The sequence below is a fragment of the Eptatretus burgeri genome, chromosome 10 (assembly GCF_056783735.1).
Source record: "Eptatretus burgeri isolate ZD-2024b chromosome 10, Ebu_testis_v1, whole genome shotgun sequence".
In the NCBI taxonomy this organism is placed as follows: domain Eukaryota; kingdom Metazoa; phylum Chordata; class Myxini; order Myxiniformes; family Myxinidae; genus Eptatretus; species Eptatretus burgeri.
In genome coordinates this window covers 18,001,300-18,018,799 of record NC_140970.1, presented here as the reverse complement: position 1 = coordinate 18,018,799, position 17,500 = coordinate 18,001,300, and the positions used below count along the sequence as shown (strand labels likewise).

Genomic DNA, 17,500 nt, shown 5'->3' with positions numbered 1-17,500 from the left:
ACACACACACACACACACACACACACACACACACACACACACACGGACCCCAATGGTCTTTATTGAAGGCCTCCAGCTCGAGGACAGGTGAGCTAGAGACCAGAGCCTGTGCTTGGACCTGTCCACCTCGTGTGGTCTTCGACGATCCGGCTCGGCGGGACTCGAACCCGCAACACGATCCCGCTCCAAGCACCAGGTACCACACTCTCTAACCGGCCACGCACCAATCGACCAAGGCCAAGGAGAAGATCAGAAGCGACGATGATCCAGCTCGGCGGGGCTCGAATCCGCAACATGATGATGATGATCACCACGATGACGACCTCCACCACCTTGATCCTTTTTCCACCCTCACTACCCAGCCTGGCGTTTCTTCTATTCTTTTCTCCGGGGTGAATACATCGCTCTCTTTGGCCATCTCAACTCTCATTGGCCGGCGTGTCATGGGAAAACCGCCTTCTGTGGCCATCTCCACTCTCGTTGGCCGGCGTGTCGTGGAAAAAACCGCCTTCTGTGGCCTGATTGGACAAGGGGAACGCCCCTGCCTTCCTGGGCAGAGTCCTGGTCTGAGGTGATGGAAATCTCCGCCCATGTACGTGGCTGAACGCACGTGGGCGATGGCGTCGGTGTGTGGAGTGAAGTGAAGGAGGTTTGTTGCAAAGGAATCTCCACAGCGCACACATGTAATTCCCGTTAGACACAGGTTGGGGGCCCTAAATATAAACACACGCTTACTGACATAACTGTTCTTTCGGGACCTGAATGTTGAGTGCAGTAAGCTTCCAAATTCGTAACAATATATATTTTTATATATATATATATATATATATATATATATATATATATATATATATATATATATATATATATATATATATATATATATATATGAACAGATGTTTGGTACAACAGAACTTTAATATGGATACAAACAAACACGACATAATAGTGACCGAAGCTTTTCGTGCTGCACTCTTCAGGGTAAAAATCGCAGCAAGTGAAGAAGGAAGTGAAGGCGTGTGCTTTATACGCAGGTCTCAATAAGGTAGATAATGATTGGTTCAACCGTAATGACGTCACGGTTAATCCGAACGCCCATTGGTCGGCTCATCATCTTCACCTCAAGCTCCCATTGGCTGGAGCAGAGTTCGTCGATGATTGACATTTGCAACCGCATCCTGGTGAGAGGGGAGATGGGTTTCCCCTAAGGTCCATTCACCATTTGTTACCGCACTTCCCTTGATCTTTCCATGCTGAAAGAGACACAGAGATCGTACAAATTCCTTTTGACGACATAGCATTGGATCGGTGGTTCGGATGAAGGTTGCTTCCAACATACGTAAATGAAACGAGCTCCGACCTCGGCTCAATATCCTGAACATATCCGCATTGTACTGGTCTGCACAGATAGGGTTGGCAACCAGGTGCTGTGCAATGGCAGATGAAGCGTATACAGTGGCCGGTGGTTGCTGGATATTTCTACATGCTCGCACTGGTTGTGTTCTAACCCTCACAATCTTTCTTCGAATCGCCAAGGGGATGTGTTGTTTGATCCGATCAGCCAATCTTAGTGTTGTGCGGCCCACGTACTGAGCTTCACATCGGCACTTAAACTCATAAATAACAGTGCTGGTTTGTGAGTTGCGTAGCACATCCTTGTTGACTGACGACAGCAAACGGTGAGAGGTAAAGATTACTCGGGGTTGCACAGCCAGAAATGTGTTGGACATGATATGTCTGATTTGTACTTCAAACCTTCATGATGATTGCCCTTTCCAGTGCATCCTGATATTGACTGGACATTTGTCCGGACCAATCTTCCGATCTTTTGTCGTGTTTAGATACTTGACTATGTATCTCTTAACTATATGCTCAGGATAACCATTCTCACCGAGTTTTTTTCAATGATTTTGTCCATTTCAGCAGGGAGATTACAAGGTGAACAAATCCTCTGTGCTCCGTTAACCAGGATATTGATCAAGGCAATTTTGTTTCACGTGGAGCTGAAGGAGTCCCAGCGAGTATACTGCCCTGTGAAGTGGGCTTCCGGTAGATGGATGTTGTGAAACCAAGGTTGGATCTATCACCTAACACGTCCAAAAATGGTAACGTGTTTGACGATTCCAGCTCCGTGGTAAACTTCAGCGCTGGATGGAGAGTGTTGAGCCATGCCTGGAAATTGTCACATGCCATCTGAGACTAAACGAAGCTAAAATGTCATCAACATACCGATAGTGTATGATTGGGGAATTGACCCCTTGCTGACCAGTCAGCTTCTGCATTTCGTGATAGCCCACAAAGATATTTGCAAGAGCTGGGCATAATGGAGAAACCATGGCCAAACCGTCCGTTTGAACACACATCATGTCGTTAAAACTGAATTCCACCTCCCTTGTTGCTGTGTTTATTAATTCCACGAAGACGTGTTCCGAAATCATCGGTTGTTCCAGATCGGCGTGATACAGCAAATGTGCGCATATCTCAATCGTCTCCGTCAATGGTACATTTGTGAACAAGCTTTTAATATCAAAGGATGCCATGATGTTGTCCTCACTTGTCGGTGTTTTAGCTCTAATTGATTCTTCAAATCTGAAGGAATCCTTAACCACGAAATGAGAAAGTTAATCCAATACTGGTTTCAGGATCTCTTCCAACCACTTGGCAAGTTCATGTTGTGCCGATCGCACCATGGACAGTATTGGTCTTGGAGGGATATTCTCCTTGTGAATCTTCGGCAGGCCTTACATTCTTGGACGTTGGGCTCCAACAGGTTTAATTCTGTCGTACACCTCCTTTGAGAAGCTCAACAGTCGTTTGACGATCTGACCTTCCACCTGAGGCGTGCGATCATGTTCCATTACACCGCCCAGATATTTAAATTTGGTTTCGTCTTTCAGGATGTCCATCATCTTGTCGATGTAATCAATCTTATTCATGATTACCACTCCGGTGCCTTTATCCGGTTTACAGATGTGAATGGCAGCATTCCTCCTCAATCCTTGTATTGCCAAGAGAACATCCCGTTGCATGTGAAAATCCGCGACGTCATTCGGGATTCCACAGTACGCATGCGCGAGGTCCGATAGTCTCGCCCTCAGCGCCTGGTCTGTTTCGTTTGATACAGCCTGATGTATTGATAGTTGCGCATACATGAGTTCAAACTCGGAAAAAATGTCTTCCCTCTTGATATTCTGCTTGGGAATGCCGAAGTTAAAACCGTGCGCCAACGCGAACCTTTCCGTGTCAGACAGCTTGTAGTCCGATTTATTGAGGACATGCTGGGATGAGCCTTTGATCAGGGTCTATTTATATATATATATATATATATATATATATATATATATATATATATATATATATATATATATATATATATATATATATATATATATATATATATATATATCTCTATTATAATACCAAGCTTGCACACTAAAAACTCGGCTCGCCGTCACACGATCCCTATGAAATTGCTGTGGCACTTAGCGGACATGCCGACAATGTTTGGGAAGTCTTGGCGTTCCATAGTACCACTTGCATTTTTCACAATGCGTATTTTTGTCATTCCCCATGTACGGTCTGTCATCTGCTACCAACTATGTTGTACTGCTATTCCGTGCATGTGCACGGGTATCGCTAGTATGTATATATGTGTGTATATGTATGTATATAGACACCTCCTTTGCTCCTCCAGCCGAAACTGCTACGTAAAGCAACCAAGAAGGCCTACGTAAGGTAAGCGCTATGCTGTATCAAACCCTTCCCAGAGTTCTTCCACAGCTACAAAGGCATTCACAAATGGTACACACATGAGAATCCCAATGCTACACACCCATTCAGATATCGAACTGGTTTCATCGCTTATTGGCAAATCATCAGCGACAGCACAGACAGCAATGCATACCAATGAGGCTCCCAAGCATGTACCATGTGCAAATGTCATAAGCTGTCAATATATAAAAAAACAGAGAAATAATTGACTTCTTTTGTTAATATGTTGATTTTATTATTGTGTATGTGTGTGTGTGTGTGTGTGTGTGTGTGTGTGTGTGTGTGTGTGTGTGTGTGTGTGTGTGTGTGTGTGTGTATACTATATATATATATATATATATATATATATATATATATATATATAATTACACACCCATATGGTTGTGAAAGGAAATATGAGGTAATTTATATGTATGATGGTGGTGGTCGTATGGCAGCTTAGCTGCCGGAGTAGCTATAATTTCTTGAAGCGCGACTGTGTCGCTGATGCAGTGCCCCTCTACCAGTACACACACTGGAACTGGTACTCATTATCCCGACCTCGGAAGGATGACAGGCTGAGTCAAACCCCTGGTGTATTAATTCAGCGGCCGACGGGGCTTGAACTCAGGACCCTAGGATCCCAAGCCGCCTCTAATACATGAAATACATGAAAGCCTCTAGCCACATGGTAAACATGGATCTATAGATAAAGCTATCAGCTATGGATATAACAGAGTTAGAAAGTGAGATTACATTTCTGGATTGAATAACTTGGATTCACTGATGTGAACCTGTGGCTGTGGTTGACCCAAGTTTTGAGAGGTTGTTGGCTGAAAGGGTTGAAATGTTGATGAGGAATGCAGGCCAGCTAATGATCCAGATGATAATAATATAATTCAATCAGATAAAAATCACCCAGGTTTGTATTTTAGCTACACAGCTATTTTGGCATTTGCTGTTAAAACAGTTGATTAATCGGGTGTTGTAGAATTGGTTCCAATGATAACATCCTTTAAATGTTGATTCATTGTATTAGGAATAGCCGTTATTGTTCAATAATTTGTTGCAATTGCTGAAAGGAACAGTTTCATACTAAAAAGATGTGTAAATGAAGAAAAATATGGTTGAGGGAATTTGGCCTTGTAACCCTTGTGGTTTGTTCCTTAGCAACTGTGCTTTGGCAAAGGTTAGCTGTGTGGCATCTGCTGTTGATATTGTCAGGCTTTCTCACCCTTGTATCATCCCCAGAGTTTTCTGATAATTCGTGTTTGTGAAAAAGATAAGAAATGGTCGAAAACCAATCGACTTGTTGCTTGTCCATTCAGGGTAGCTCTCCTAGCTAAGTAAAGCTGATTAGTGTTTTTTTTTTTTAAGATCTGGTCTTGCTGGTAAAGGCGAGTGTCGTCTTTGTCAGCTGACTTTTTTTTTTCTCCGATGAAGGGTTAATGCCCAAGATGTCAGCTTCTCCATGCTTCCCGAGATGGTTAGCATACTTTGATCAACACTGATTTCATCCAATTGATGATTTCATCCATTGTTGACTGGCTTTAGCATGCAATATGAAATTCAGGAATGATTGATAATCATGGTGTTCGACAGTGGGATATTTAACCAGCATTTGGATGGCTTATTTCTTGGTTTGAATACTTAAACAAAAACAATATATTGTAATTTGAGAATATTATTAAGCTCTGGTGACGTCTATTTTGCAATTATCAAAGTCCAAAATGCATCATCATGGTGATGGTCAGGTCAGATACGTTGCTGACTCTCACCATACTGTCTCTCGTATGCAATATAAAGGATGTCAAATGCTTTTGAACGAGAAAATCTTTTGAGTCCGGAAAGTAGAGCCTTTAAGCTCAGAGCAATTGTTCAATCGAACCAGGTGAATGAGAGCACATCAAGCTGAGGAGAGACAGGTGTGTCATCATATTGGCTTTCCACACACTGGTTTCAATAATGGGTGCATCTGACATGACTCTGCAGCTATTCTGCTGTGTATATGTTACATGTGGCTTCTTCGTGGTCATGCACTGTTGATTGGGGTCTTGTGGTTTGCAGGGAGCAAACAGAGAGCCACAACGTTCAAAATGGGTTCAGTCATACCAGGGCCGTTCGCAGTCATTGTGGTTATAGACCTCTCAGTGATGTAGCCTTGTGATTTGGGGGTTCCTTTGTTGAACCGATGATGACCTTGTTCCTGATTACAACAAACGGTGGGCACGGTCGTCACAAAGGGTGGGCACTCAGTGATTGTAGATCAAGCTTTCTCACTGCCAGGTTCGTTGCAGCTTGTGCCCTTGTTTGTTGCGCCCTCTCCTAGGTTGTTCTTCCTTTCTTTTAAAGTGATCTCCCCTCGCTCAATTAATTGTTAATATTAATCTGAAATTTTGAGGATAAACTTACAAATAAATGGATCGCAGTTTTTTTTTTCTTTCTGTATTTTAAGTCTCCTTGAGCTTCAATGTGGTCTTGCTGTTATGCAATTTACTTTTGATCGTTATTCATTTACTTTGTCTCTGCCTGACTATCTGTTGAGTGTGGTGTTTAATCCACATCCCGCTGCTTATCTTGTTAATCTTCCTGTTTGCTTCTTTTCTTGCTTGGACATAAAAATGCATTTGAAGCACAAACTGTGATGGCACTCTTCCTTGTGTGCAGACTTGTTCAGAATGGCCGATTCTCCAAGAAGGCCTTTAGATTGCTCACAGGAGATGCCGGTGAGCCCAGACAATGCTCCCGCCGCTGCAGAACCTTCTCAGGTATGTCCAGGATTTGATTTCCTCATTTCTCATGTGGCTGTGAATGGTGTACTACCTTAAATTGTGGACAGGTTTAATGCTCAAAATTTGTTTCTGATGAGTGTCTTATTTGAAATGAAGAGGATTTAAAAAAAAACAAAATACAACCAAAAGGTTCGCAATTTGTTCTATCGGATCACAATGCAGGGAGACCTGGCTGAATTGTTTGGAACATGAGGTCCTTGCAGTGCATGGATATCGCAAGACAATGCTATGAAGTACTTCAACACAAAATCACAATGGCATTTCATAAAATGCATCCAAATAATTTAACCCAAGTTGCGAGCCATTTTGGCAGTCACATGCTCACAAGTCACACTACTGCTGATTATTGGATAACTCGGTGGTGCAAAGCCAATGATTTTCCGCCATTGTGGAAAATGAATGGATTTCACAGTCATTGACTTGAAACGAAAAACTGAATCTCACATAAAATACCGGAATGTAGTAAATTACAGATAACAAGTCGTGATTAGGTCGAATTACAAATGAAACATTCACTGTATTGTCTAATTTTGTGTGTGCAATTCTCTACAGGCAAATTCCCATACCATACTTACGAAAAGCAAAAATAAATAAATATACCACAATTCTCGATGCAAAAGGAATACAGCCAGAACGTGAACACAGCCATTGCTCCATTCTTGCCAATCACAGCTGCTCCAGACATGTGAATCTTGATCTCAATTGCTGGCACAAAATCTATACTACTAGCCGAAACCCCGTCACAGACGGATTCCGTTCCATGAGCCCAATATGACAACCAGTGGCGGCTCTTGTAAGAGCTGGATCCCAGTCCATGTACTCCATGGCCTTACCTAATGAGGCCTACAAAACGTCCTTGTACACGACATTTTTGGTGTACACTACTCCTTGTGAAGAAGTCCCCTGATTTGTGCACGTGTCTACTTTGACGTACACTATGTCAAAACGTCTCAGGTCACAGTAACGAGAAAAACGTGACGCGACTGCTAGGAGGAGCAAAAAATTGGTCCTTCAGTATTAATATATCGATGCTTCAGAGTTGAAGGTTGACTATTGCCACTATGTGCGATGCACTCTTTCAGGTACGAAGTTTCTTTCAGTTCAGGTCACAGTACCGAGAAAAAACGTGACGCGACCGCTCGGAGGAGCACAAAATTGGTCCTTCAGTGTTTAAATATAGATAAGACAGATGTCTGGCTGTCATCTGTCTGGGTGTTGCCATTTCTCTCAAAGACGGTGAAACGGATCTTCGTCAAACTTTCAGAGGTTCATCAGTGAGTGCCGGGGAGTGTTTTTGGCAAGAGATATTTTTGGGGGGAAAAAAGTTGGATTTCTTTTTTATAATTGTTCTATCATGTTTAATTAAGCTTTTGTAGCTATGTAAAAGGTAATAGGCCATGGGCTACGATAGTTGCCTGTGTACCCACCCACCCTCATAAACCTCTGACACTATTTTTCTGATGCCCGAGAGTATCCTGAACATGAAATCAAATGTTAACGTTGCATAAGTTGGGATGAACTTGTCATTTTGGCTCAATATTTAGAGGTACCCTCAAAATGCGACTGGTCTATTCGCGTCACACTCCATTTCCATGTTTCATACTTTGGTAACTTGTGGGGTCATTATAGCAGTACTACATACCAATGAGGTACCAAATGAAAGCTTAGTTTCTGCTATTTCTTTTAAAACCAACAGTATAATGTTTCAGAATTTTTTTTATGTGAGTTATTGGACTACACATAACCGCATCCCATGTAAATATCCGTCACGAAACAAAAATGATCAAATTCCTCCATTTACTTTTGTTTGAAGTGCAAATGTGAGACTTTATAAATCCAAGTCGTACATTAAAATAAACTGTGTCCATAGACCTAACATTTGATACCACAGCTATGATTCTATGACATAAACTGACAAAGTTATGGCAGTTCCAACACATGGATTGTTGTGCCTAATAATTATTAGGTACATTTTATATGTTTTAAAGATGGGTGTTTTGTGTGCAGGGTCAGGATGGTTATTGTGATCATGGTTGATGGTTGTCCTTGTCATTCAAAGTTGAATGATATGTTACAATCACTCACAGCAACCACAGTGGAGGCAGCAATAAATGATGATGCAGTCAATAACTACATACAGGATTACTTGCAAAATAGAGTGGATGATAATTTCTCACTCCCTCTCTCTCTCTCTCTCTCTTTCTCCCACCCCTCTTCCTCTTTCTCACATCCCTCTCCCTCCTTCTCCCTCTCCCTCCCACCCTTACCCACTCTCATCCACACTCTCTCCCACCCCTCTCTCACACACTCTTCCACTCTCTCTCCCACCTCTCTCTCTCTCTCTCTCTCTCTCTCTCTCTCTCTCTCTCTCTCTCTCTCTCTCTCTCTCTCTTCTCTCTCTCTTTCTCTTTCTCTTTCTCTTTCTCTTTCTCTTTCTCTTTCTCTTTCTCTTTCTCTTTCTCTTTCTCTTTCTCTTTCTCTTTCTCTTTCTCTTTCTCTTTCTCTTTCTCTTTCTCTTTCTCTTTCTCTTTCTCTTTCTCTTTCTCTTTCTCTATCTTATGTTTGAAATTTCAATCTTATCAGATACATGGTCTGATAAACAGAGTTTAATATTTTGAATCTGGATTCAGAGATTTAAATCAAACTTGCAACAAGTCTGAATAATGATGTAATAATGTGGGTGGAGGCATATCTGGCGACGTCGTGATGTCGAAGAGTGTCCTTCTAGTTATTTTAGCAATGCAAGTGCACAAATGCCTCTTTTCCCATTAATGAAACCAAAAATGGTATTTATTTTTGAATCCCACATGAGGTCATTAAATGAGACAAAATCTTGATGTAGTTTTGAACTATGTGACCCAATATGTTCATCGTAATCTGCAACTATATTAATAAATGTCATTGTGTGTGTGTCTCCTCCATAACTCTAAAACCATGAAACCTCGTGGCCTGAAACTTTGCATGCATACCAAGGGAACTCCAAGAGAGTGCAAGAATGAAAACTGGGTGTTTGGGTTAATTAAAACACCCTTTTTGAAGATAATTAACTGCCTTATTTAATTATCCTTTATCAACGCTCATCCTTGGTCACCTCACTGGGGTCTCATTCACCATTTTTTTTTTGGCCTGCTCAACAATGCCTTGATTTGGAACAGGCTGCAATGGTTTCTTAACGTGTTGCTTTTTTTCCACTTTCCTCACTCATATCATCTAGGCTCTGTCAATATCGATTAATTCTTTTATTTTCTTTTCGATATCCATTTTTATTTATTATTATTTTTTTTGATATTGATATACCAGTATATACGGTACCGGTATATTTATATTATTTAAAAAAAAATTAAATTGAGTAATTTATTTTTATGCAGACCCCAAAAATGTACAATGGTCCATTGACGTGTTCAAATATGTGACGTATACATCAACACATGGTAATTTTTCAAAGTATTCCCATACAGGGCTCCCCCCCCCACCATGATGAGAATGGTTATTTTACTTCCAACTTCAACTTATATTTTAAATGATTTTGTTTTAAAGCGAGATCAGTATTGCTAATCGACACAGGTCGGTATCCATCGCCATCGCCGCACCGGTATGGCTATCGTGGAATACTGTATCGGTATGATCACACCGGTATCGCTTTCATACCAGTATCGCAGATCACTGACTCAGCACAGGCTTTCTAAAGCCCACCCTGTGGTGTAGCAGGCCTGCGGGGGCAGGGCATGATGTGGGGGAGCGTGGTGGAGGAGTGGTCGGCGTGATCACGTGCTTGCACGGGATATAGGAGTGCGCGCCGCCTGAGGCGTTGTAGTGGTTGCTCTAGCCGTTGTGGCCTGGGAGCCTGTAAGTCGTGTGGCTTGTAGAGTGCATCAAGTACGTAATAGAGGGGAGTTACGGGCAGCATACGCTCACGCTCTCGCTCGTGCAATAAAGCAGGGTTGAACTGTTCCCCCGCTCGTGTCTGCCTTGGAGCACCACTACCACGACACCACAGTTTGGTGACGAGGATGGGATAAATACGGACTTGTGCCCGTTTTCGTCGGAGACGACTTCGAATTGTTTTCGGAGCAATTGGGATGCTATTTCCACGCGAATGATGTTGTCGATGAGAGCAAACAGAAGTCGATCTTGCTCGCTTCGCTTTCGGCGGAGCATTATCGACTACTGAGTGATTTGGTGGCACCGAACAGGCCCCGGGATGACGAGCTGTCGTTTCGGGACATTGTGCAGAAGATGAAGGCACACATGGCGCCGGAGAAGTCATTACAGCTCGCTCGGTACCAGTTCGATCGCCTCTCGAAAGGAGCAGAGGAATGCGTCGCTGATTTTGTGGCGCGGATTAAGCGTTCTTCCGTGGCATGTAAGTTCAAGGCGGGGGAGCGGCCAGCTCGGCTCAGAGATCATTTTATTGCTGGTTTACAAGATGCGAAGATGGTTTCAGCGGTTTTACGGCTGAAGGGTGAAGCCATTACATTCGACTCGGCGGTCAGCACGGCTACAGCGGTCGAGCAGACTCGTGGGGATGTTCGAGCCATCACCGGCCACGCGGGGTCGCGAGCACCCCGGGACGCACGCACGACCTTCGATGCGGGTCGGACGTCGCCGCGCGACCGCGCGTGCGGCGGGGTGACCCCGCGGACATGCTTGGGATGTGGAGGTCGACACCTGCGCCGTGCGTGCCCGTGTAAAGGCAACGTGTGTTTGAATTGTCACAAGGTGGGTCATTTGGCGCGTCTGTGCCGTGGGGCGCCGGCCACCGTTAAGGTCATGGACGGCGATGTGCGAGGCGACTCGGGGCGGAACCAGCGGTCGTTGTTGAGGCTGTTTTCGATTGTCCCGGCGGCGGCGCGCCCGATGACGGTGGAAGTCGAAGTGAACAAAACGCCGATCACGTTCCAGGTCGATACGGGAGCAGCGGTGTCGCTCATCGGCGAACAGACCGCGCGTAGACTCAACGGCTTGAAGCTTATCAGGTCAAACCTCACGCTGTTCACGTACACCCGCGAGAAGATAACGCCATGGTTTTAGGAGGCAGGAGTGTGGTGTAGCGGGCCTGCGGGGGCAGGGCATGATGTGGGGGAGCGTGGTGGAGGAGTGGTCGGCGTGATCACGTGCTTGCACGGGATATAGGAGTGCGCGCCGCCTGAGGCGTTGTAGTGGTTGCTGTAGCCGTTGTGGCCTGGGAGCCTGTAAGTCGTGTGGCTTGTAGAGTGCATCGAGTATGTAATAGAGGGGAGTTACGGGCAACGTATGCTCATGCTCTCGCTCGTGCAATAAAGCAGGGTTGAACTGTTCCCCCGCTCGTGTCTGCCTTGGAGCACCACTACCACGACACCACACACCCGATTCATGTAAATAATAAACAATTGGCGATTGCATTTAAAACTAACCATGAGTGCAAATAAAAATGTTATTGCTTGTACGGGTGCTCGGATACTGAGGGTTAAAAGTTAAAACATACTGTACTTACTTCCTTCCTGTTATGTCTTGATGTCATGTTTCACTGTTCCTGTTCTATGCTAAGCCGAGATGCCAAGTGCATCAAAGCTTTTAAAATCATGTTCGGTATTTAAGGATTGTAATCACTTTTCTTGGATTTGTTGGTGATATATCAGGTTTGTTTTTTTCCATATGGATTTAATTTTTTTTCAGGATACTGGTATATTTAGAATTACAATACCGGTATATCGATATGAAAAATTATATCGATATATCACCGGTATGTCGATATATCACTGGACCCGAATATCATCGATTGCTTCATCATCATATCTACGAATTGCTGGATACATCGCAATGCTAATAAACGCCTGGAGATGCCAGTGTTTGTGGCTTTACGTCCTTTCCGCACATGCCATAACCTCTAGAATCTCTTTAAATGAGAAGAATTTCTAAATATAAGTTCCCGAATTGAACTTAACAGCAGTTCCAACTGCTAAAATGTGTTCATTTGTCCAATTTGTACATTGTTTGACATTTCGGGCATCCTTGGGAGGTGTTTAAACAGACAAATCAGCAATCGCTTGCCAAGCCAGCCATTCCTTGTCAACCATTTAGTTGGAGCACTTGCTTGAGTCCTTAAGCCACTTCGCAAGCACTCTACAAGCTGCTTGGTTGTTCGTTTGAAAGCCATGGTCGTACACCACAAAAATATTTGCACCGTCACTGTGTATATCGATCGACTTGCACAACGTTCAGACCCCATTCATCTGCATTTGGCCCCGCGTTGTTGAGAGGTGCCTCGGGCAGTGGCTCGCCCACTGAAAATGTGTAATTTTACAATTATTTTACATGATGTTTCCCCTTTGTACGATCTGCTTTCATTATATGACCCATAACTTTGACATAGACAGATCCATATAAAAAAGCTTTGTTCTCGACAAGCTTCCATGGTAATACTGTGGCTCGATTCTCCATGGGGACATCTCAGGAGTTTGGAAGGCAAAATAAATTAGAGGATTACAATGAGTTAAGAAAATCCTTTCAGTGATAAGAAAAGCAATCGATCACCACATCTTGGCAGGATAGCTGAGAAGTAGGTACGCTTGCGCTAAGCTGTCACGCCTGGGTTGGAATCCTGATCCAGCTATAGACTGTCATCCTGGTGTTTCATGAGCAGGGTGATTCATCAGTGTGTGTGCTGTCTCTTGGATGGGTGTTAATCTAGGTGTTACATCTGCTGGAATACCCCCCTCTCCCCCTCCTTCTCTCTCTCTCTCTCTCTCTCTCTCTCTCCCTCTCCCTCTCTCACTCTCACTCTCACTCTCACTCTCACTCTCACTCTCACTCTCACTCTCACTCTCACTCTCACTCTCACTCTCACTCTCACTCTCACTCTCACTCTCACTCTCACTCTCACTCTCACTCTCACTCTCACTCTCACTCTCACCCTCTCTCTCCATCAGTGTGTGTGCTGTCTCTTGGATGGGTGTTAAACTGGGTGTTACATCTGCTGGAACCCCCCCACCCCCCCTCCTCTCTCTCTCTCTCTCTCTCTCTCTCTCTCTCTCCCCTTCTCTTTCTCTCCCACCCTCCCCCTCTCTCTCTCCCTCCTCTCTCTCCCTCCTCTCTCCCCCTCTCTCTCCCCCTCACTCCCCGCCTCTCTCTCCGCCTCTCTCTCCGCCTCTCTCTCTCCGCCTCTCTCTCTCCGCCTCTCTCTCTCCGCCTCTCTCTCTCCGCCTCTCTCTCTCCGCCTCTCTCTCTCCGCCTCTCTCTCTCCGCCTCTCTCTCTCCGCCTCTCTCTCTCCGCCTCTCTCTCTCCGCCTCTCTCTCTCTCCCCCTCTCTCTCTCCGCCTCTCTCTCTCTCTCCGCCTCTCGCTCTCCTCCTCACTCTCTCTCTGCCTCTCTCTCTCCCCCTCTCTCGCCCCCTCTCTCTCTCCCCTCTCTCTCTCCCCTCTCTCTTTCTCCCCTCTCTCTTTCTCCTCCCCCTCTCTCTCTCCCCCCTCTCTCTCTCTCCCCCTCACTCTCCCCCTCTCTCTCTCCCCCTCTCTCTTTCTCCCCCTCTCCCTCTCCCCCTCTCTCTCTCTCCCCCTCTCCCTCTCTCTCTCTCTCTCTCTCTCTCTCTCTCTCTCTCTCTCTCTCTCTCTCTCTCTCCCCCCCTCTCTCTCTCTCTCGCTCGCCCCCTGCTGGCCATTGGTACGTTGTGTGTACTGTCATCGCTGCTGCTTGCTTTATGGCGTGAATACCTGTCCTCCGTTTGCTGGTTTGTGTTTCCACATTGCCCATTTCGTTCCTCTGTGTTCGTGTGTTTTGTTTGTGAGGTTTTCCCGTGTTTCCCCTCTGTGTAGAGAAGAGAGAGAGCACGTCGTAGCGCTGGTCAGGGTATTGTCGGTTCCTGGGTGGTGCCCTGTTAGTCGTTTCAAAATTCAAAAACTTTTCACTTTCAACCTTTATTTTGATTTTTTATTTCGCTTATCTTTCCTAATTTTGTTCAGTTCGCGCTCCCTTTCCCAAGTTTCGGGAAAAGTTGTCGAGCGTCGTGTGTTGAAACGTGGCGGCCGCTCACTCGCAGCGATATGCCGCTTTCGAACGGTTATCGCGCAAGAATGGCATCGCATGCTCCCCACCGGATGGTGTTTCGGTGGAATCGATTGTTCTCAGATCGGGAACATAATTGGGTTTGGTGAGGTACGTGCCACGTCGCGGATGAATAAATGAGTTACCGTGTTTGTGTCCGACGAAGAGCACATTGCTCTCATCATTCAACAAGGCCTGTCCCTCGACTCTGGACACTTTGTGATGACGTATTCTTTAGATACTCCTGCTCAGAAAGTGGTTATCTCAAATGTACCACCATTCCTGAGCAGTAATGTAATCCTGAAAGCGCTGCAGCTCTTGGGACACAGTATGTCCCCCCTAATAATGCTCCCTTTGGGCTGTAAAGATGAACGTGCCAGTCACGTGATGGGTTTCCGTAGACAAGTATTTATGGTACTCAACAAGGATTATCCCTCTCTGAACGTCATTTTAAAGTTCACTGTTAATAGTCACGACTACCAAGTATATGTTAACACTGACACTCTAAAGTGCTTTGATTGTGGTGCAGTGGCACACATTAAACAGTTTTGCCCTCTTCGAAAAACGCAGCTCTCACGGCCGAACCGAGTAACAACGGCTCACAGATTAATGTTAACGTTTCCCTTTCAACGAACGTACAGGATAAACTGGCTGAAGGAGTGGACACGCCCCCTCCCAATGACATACAATACAAACTTGTTCAACAAGCAGACACTCCCCCTCTCAATGACGTGCAGGATAAATTAACTGAACAAGTGGACATGCCCCCTCCCAATGAGCCAATGGACAGTGTAAGTGAGGGGTTCATTACCATCTCAAAAGTTAAAAAACGTAAATCCCTTGCAACACGTGTGTCACCTTCTGGTAAAAGGCAAATCAGTGAAAATGTAATTACTGGAATTCCATGTAATAACAGATTTGCCTTTCTGGAAGAAGAAAGTAATCCAGGAACGTCCGCTTGTACAAACGTTATCAATGAAACAATCGTATCAAACTTGCCAATCCCAATCAGTGTTTTCAACCCCACAGAGAGCATCCTCTCGAACAATGATGTTCCTTACGTTGACTGTTCCCATATCCAACAGTCACAGGAGGAAGATAAACTTTCACAGTCTCTCTCTAACAATGCATTAAATGAGACAAATAAGGACACTGAGGAAACAATGGAGGATAGTTTAAATTCTGCAATGGAGAATGGCACTCATGAACCGAGCACCGTGGCCATGTCACGGACAGGCTTGGAGTCCACTCTCTTGCATTCCGAAGAATCCCCAGACGTAACTCTGATATATAAGGGGCCGAAGAAGATTGTTTCATTGAAATCGATCAATCATGTGATGCTCACAATGAAACTGAAGCAGCAATTGATTTCTCATGTGAGGAATCTGATGGTAAAGGTCAAGATGAGTCCTCTCAGATTCTAAAGGCTGAAAGCAGACCTTCGGATGACGAGCTTCGGGACTTCTTGAGGGATTCTTATCACAAGAGAAATATTGAACTGAAAGATGATTTCCCTGATCTTCCGGTGTTAATTACGAAATTGAAAGAAATTGTGCGTAACCCTGTCACCCCAAACTTCACTGAGGCTCAAAAGCACAGGTTAAAAAAAAATGATCCAGAAAGCTCGACAGGAGCTTCTTAAGTGAGGTCCTCATGGTGTGTTTCTCTTATTTATTTATTTTTCTTCTTTACCTTTCTAAGCACATGGATGTTAATTTAGGAAGTCTAAACATTAATGGTGGCGCTAGTTTAGAACACAAAGTTCAGGTAAAAGATCAGACACGGCGTTTGCACCTGGACGTCTTGTTATTGCAAGAAACGCATGGAGATCTGACTTGCCCAAGCCCAATGCAGAAGGCTCATGAAGGGTCAGTGGTTCTTCAATGATATCAATTCCTTCACTGCTGGGATTGCTTTCTTTGTCTCTCTTTCATTAACGCTCTTGCAAGTTCATTATCATGAAATAATTCCTGGACGTCTGGCTTGTCTTCAGTTCATTGCCAACAATCAAATCTTTATTTTTGTAAACATCTATGTCCCCAAAGAGAATGCTGAAAAGTATAACTTCTTCCTTAAACTAGAGGCCTTTCTAAGCACAATTTACTTGAACTGCTGCTTTATAATGAGTGGTGACTTCAACTGTCCCCTTGACCCTGCTTTAGACAGAAACAGTGTGGAGCCACATCCAAAATCTGCCAAAACTTTAGAAAAAATTTATAAAAACTGTGGGCCTCATGGATGTTTGGCGTATCCAACACCCCAGACAACGTCACTTCACTTGGTTAAGATGTGTGTCCCAGAGACACACTCAAGCTCGGTTAGACAGAATTTATGTCAATGCAACAATGCTTGATAAGATATTAAAATCTGATATCGTGCCCTCTCTTTTCTCTGATCATCTGGTTACAACATTCTCCTTTAAGCTTGCTCTGCAGCAACATGGCAGTCCATATTGGAAGTTTAACGTCATGTTACTTAAGAATGTTACTTTTTGTGAAGCCTTTAGAGTGTTTTGGAATAGCCTCATCGAACGAAAGAACAGTTTTAAGTAACCCTAGATTATGGTGGGACGATGCAAAGGCACAGATTACAATCTTTTGCCAACAGTTGAATCACTTCTCATCTTTTAGTGCAAAAGAGGCAAGGATTGTACTTGAAAAAGAAATACTGAAATTACAATCTGATGTTGCAAACAACCCCAGTGCAACAAATAACCATCTCCTACTGGAAAAAAGGCCCTTTTAAATGATCTTGTTGACTATCAAGTGAAAGGTGCAATGATCCGATTACGGATGGATCAGATTTATAATTTGGACTCGCCAACAAAATTTTTCTTTCATTTTGATAAAAAGACCACACATCAAAGGCAAATTGAAACCCTAAAGCTCTCAACTGGGGACATTGTGACATCACAAGATAGCATAAAGAGGGAGATCTAT

General features: G+C 44.2%; 1 protein-coding gene across 14 annotated transcripts in view; it reads left to right on the top strand.

Moving 5' to 3' along the window:
• NR2C1 (nuclear receptor subfamily 2 group C member 1) overlaps window positions 1-17,500 on the top strand; it is a 171,171-nt gene that overhangs the window by 64,931 nt on the left and 88,740 nt on the right. For 13 of the 14 annotated variants that reach the window (XM_085897226.1, XM_085897225.1, XM_085897217.1 and 10 more), the window contains one exon: window positions 6,418-6,518. In XM_085897226.1, the coding sequence (XP_085753352.1) occupies window positions 6,429-6,518 (90 nt within the window). In that variant the 5' untranslated portion in view covers window positions 6,418-6,428. Of the gene's footprint in view, window positions 1-6,415; window positions 6,519-17,500 lie in introns of all 14 variants that reach the window. The other variant, XM_085897224.1, reaches the window with a different exon arrangement.